Source organism: Cavia porcellus, unplaced genomic scaffold (assembly GCF_034190915.1).
Source record: "Cavia porcellus strain 051 isolate PalLab524CR breed Dunkin Hartley unplaced genomic scaffold, mCavPor4.1 scaffold_25, whole genome shotgun sequence".
In the NCBI taxonomy this organism is placed as follows: domain Eukaryota; kingdom Metazoa; phylum Chordata; class Mammalia; order Rodentia; family Caviidae; genus Cavia; species Cavia porcellus.
The window spans coordinates 21,554,384-21,557,891 of NW_026947508.1; the positions used below are offsets into that span (position 1 = coordinate 21,554,384).

At 45.4% G+C, this 3,508-nt stretch overlaps 1 protein-coding gene across 1 annotated transcript; it reads left to right on the top strand.

Annotated features, from left to right (window-relative positions):
- The first annotated feature begins 653 nt into the window (after positions 1 to 653).
- Positions 654 to 2,914, top strand: Atp5if1 (ATP synthase inhibitory factor subunit 1). Its single transcript, XM_003471270.5, has 3 exons — positions 654 to 841; positions 939 to 1,024; positions 2,657 to 2,914. Exons 1-3 carry the CDS (start codon positions 755 to 757, stop codon positions 2,793 to 2,795), a joined length of 312 nt encoding a protein of 103 aa, XP_003471318.1. The 5' UTR covers positions 654 to 754; the 3' UTR covers positions 2,796 to 2,914.
- The last annotated feature ends 594 nt before the right edge of the window (positions 2,915 to 3,508 follow it).

A 3,508-nucleotide genomic window follows, 5' to 3' on the forward strand; every position in this document is an offset into this window, starting at 1 on the left:
GATGAGTGAAAAGGCAAAGCCTTTCTTAGACTCCAATCACATTGTATTACCAAAAGTTTACCAAGTCCATTCAATAACATATCAATACCATTTCCAGATATTAACTACCTACTGAAGACTCTGATGGCTTCACAAGGTGAACTGTGTGAGGAAGGCAAAACACGAAACTGGGAGATGCGCTAGAATCGCTGGTGGATGATTAAAAAGCTCGGGTAAGGTTTCTCTAAGAAGGTGAAATTTAAACTGAGATTTGACAATGTCAATACAATAAAAGATTAGTGACGCGTCATAAGAGATGAGAACGCGGTTTTGAAACTCGGGGTTGTGCTGGAAAGGTCGAGGTCCTGAACTTCAACATCTTAAACATCTCCTTTATAATCACCAGGAAAGGGAGGACTTAATTTCCGTTGAACATCAACTGTAGAACTGGACGCCTCTTTCATACTGATGGGTCTTAAAAGGGTAAATTGCGGCTTGCGACGTCCTAGAGACCCTCTTCTGCACCATCCGCCCACAGAATTATTTTTTCCTTTGGCCCGGGAGCCGTCGTTCGTGATTGGCTAAGAATAGTCCCACCTCTTTCTCAGGATTCGCTCTAGGCTCTAGAAGCACCGCCTTTTAGCTGTCCTGATTCGCCACTCTTACCTATGTCCCGCCTCTTTTCTGAAAAGACTGGCTGTTTGGCCAGCCGCGTATTTAGCGCCTATAGAGAAGCAGCCAAGCCAAGTGACGAGCGGCTACTGAATTAGGCACAATGGCAGGTACGGCGTTGGCGTCTCGGGCGCGGCTCGGCGTTTGGGGAGTGAGGGCCATGCAAACCCGAGGTTTCGGCTCGGACAAGGTACGCCGTGGCAGCATCCCCTCTCCCACCCTAGAGTCAAATCCTGTCTTTCACTCAGCATCCCTACCCATGCTCCGGTCTCTCTCTGTTGTCACAGGATCATGATGGTTCTTCCGGCTCGATCCGGGAAGCCGGTGGGGCCTTCGGGAAGAGAGAGCAGGCTGAAGAGGAGAGGTTCTTCCGGTAAGGCCCACTGAGTCCCAAGTCCAGCCCTAGAGCTTCCAGAGCCTTCCAGTCCTTCTTAAATTTCCTGTCGCCTCACCCACCTCTGGTGCCTTGGAGCACCCTATCCCACGCAGAACTGGAGCCCATTCCGTTACAACACTTGGGCTTCCGGCTTTTTCCATCTATAGGGCGCACCCTGTCCTTTGCGCAACCGCATGTAAGTCCCAAGGGCAGGCCTTTTGCACCGTCTCCGGAACGCTCAGTCCTGGGCCCAACTCTTCTTGTTTATCATTTACCATCTCCCGGCCCCCAGACCTGGGTGGAGCAAAATACCCTAGAGTGTCTTGATCCGACCGTCCAATAATTTGCAGTCTCTGAACCTGACTCGGTTACTCACCTATTACCCATCACCTCCCCTCTTCTCCCCCACATGCCTTAGCTTTGCAAACTCATATGGATTCCCTGAGTTTTCAGATCCTCTCAGCTGTTTCTATACCCAACTCCTCCGGAGTGAGTGGGTAATCAGAACTGGCTTCACCTGGCCAGAGTTGTCCTCTACCCCCTCCTGGAGACTTTTGCTGTAACCCAGCCCAGACCTTCAGCTAGAAATTGCTTAGGAGTAGGGACAGCAGTGTGCCTATCTACTGGCTTTCCGAGCCCTGAGTTATCTTTAACTGACTTCACACTGGAGTCAGGAACTAATCTTTGGTCTGTGTTCTAAGATTAATTGTGGGGCTGATTGTGTAGCTCAGTGGTAGAGTAGGTGCATAGCATGCAAGAGTCCTGGGGTTCAGTCCCTGCACCAGAAAGCAAAACAAAAGACAAAATGTGTGTCACAATGGCACTTATTTGCCATAACTGGAGTATGGTCCTTAGAGGCCATCTTTTTGGGCCTCTATAGTTACAGAAAACTGAGGCCTAAATGCTGTCAAGTCAGCATTTTTATTGTAGTCATTTATTGAGCCTTAAATTTGACTGCTAAGCACTGTACTTGGAAAAGACCCTTTTTCTGGGCCCTTACAGTGGACCATGCATTTCTGTAGGCAAAGAAAGGCCTAGGCAAGTTAAGATGGGATCATTTTACCTTAATCACGTTTTTTTTTTTCCCCCACATATTTTTGCCTGTTCCCTTCTTTTGCTCCTTTTTTCCCCCCAAAAAGGGATCTGATTCTCTGGGCTGTTCCTTTGATAAAGTATCTGGAACTAATGTCACAACTTTCCAGAGTAGTTTATAACGTATAAAGTTTTTGTTTTTGTTTTTTGTCTTTTTCCTTTTTATCGGTACTGGGGATCGAACTCACGACCACCTGCTTGCAAGGCAGGCGCTTATGCCGCTGAACTAAATCCCCAGCCCCACGTATAAAGTATTTAAAATAGAGAATTCCAGAAAGGCATGACATTAGTTACACAAAGTGCTAGTTTGTAGTACCTCCTGCACTCACACCAGGACAGTGGAATCATGTTGATGATCCTCCTTCAGATGAAGACACCTTAATTTATGATGGAGTATTCTTTAACCAATAGAGTCAAGATGAAAAAGCATAGCTACCTTTGGGATGGGGCCGCCACTTTAGGGACTACAGGTTATGCTTAAAAATCTCTTTGGGGTAAAGGATTGGAATTAAGCCCTGAGCCACTATGTCCTTATAGACAGAAGACTAGAGAACAACTAGAAGCCTTGAAGAAACATCATGAAGATGAGATCTATCATCATAAAAAGGAAATTGAACGAATGGAGAAAGAAATTGAACGACATAAACAGAAGATCAAACAACTAAAACATGATTAAATGGTCATGTTCCCCATAGAATGGCCTTTATCATTGCCCACTTCTATGTGGACATAATTCTGGTCTAATTACTGTTTGGTCTGTGTGCTGCCAACAGATAATAAATTGTCATCAGTGAATGTGTCTGATGCCTTTTTCTGCTCTCTTGAGGGTGGTAGAGGGACAGGCTCTACTTGTCTGCTGAAGTAAATTAAACAGATCCCTGCAACAGAGAGCTTACAAACAAAGCAGCATGATGAGTGCTGTGAAACAAGACAATGTTGATGGGAGGGGTGTGCTACAGGGCTCCTCCCAGTCTAGCAGCAAGTGTTCACAGTAAGCTTTAAAAGACTGGGGAATGGAGAGGAGTCATTATTTCAAATGATGTCATTTAGGCCAGGGATATAGCTCAACTGCACAATGTCTGCCTGGTAAGCACAAAGTCTTAAGTTCAATTCCAGGTACCAAGAACAACAAAAAAAGATGTAATTCAAGGCACCATCAGTAATAACAGTGATTTGCCATAAATAAAATGGATTAAAGAACTCATTGTATAGGGCTGGGGATTTAGCTCAGTGGCATAAGCACCTGCCTTGCAAGCAGGCGGTCATGAGTTCAATCCCCGGTACTGATAATAATAAAAAAAAAAACTCATGGTATAAACTACTCATCCTCATTCTGATTTTACATATTGAGACAGCTGGAATTAGAAATCATGTACAGCAGCCAGCTAT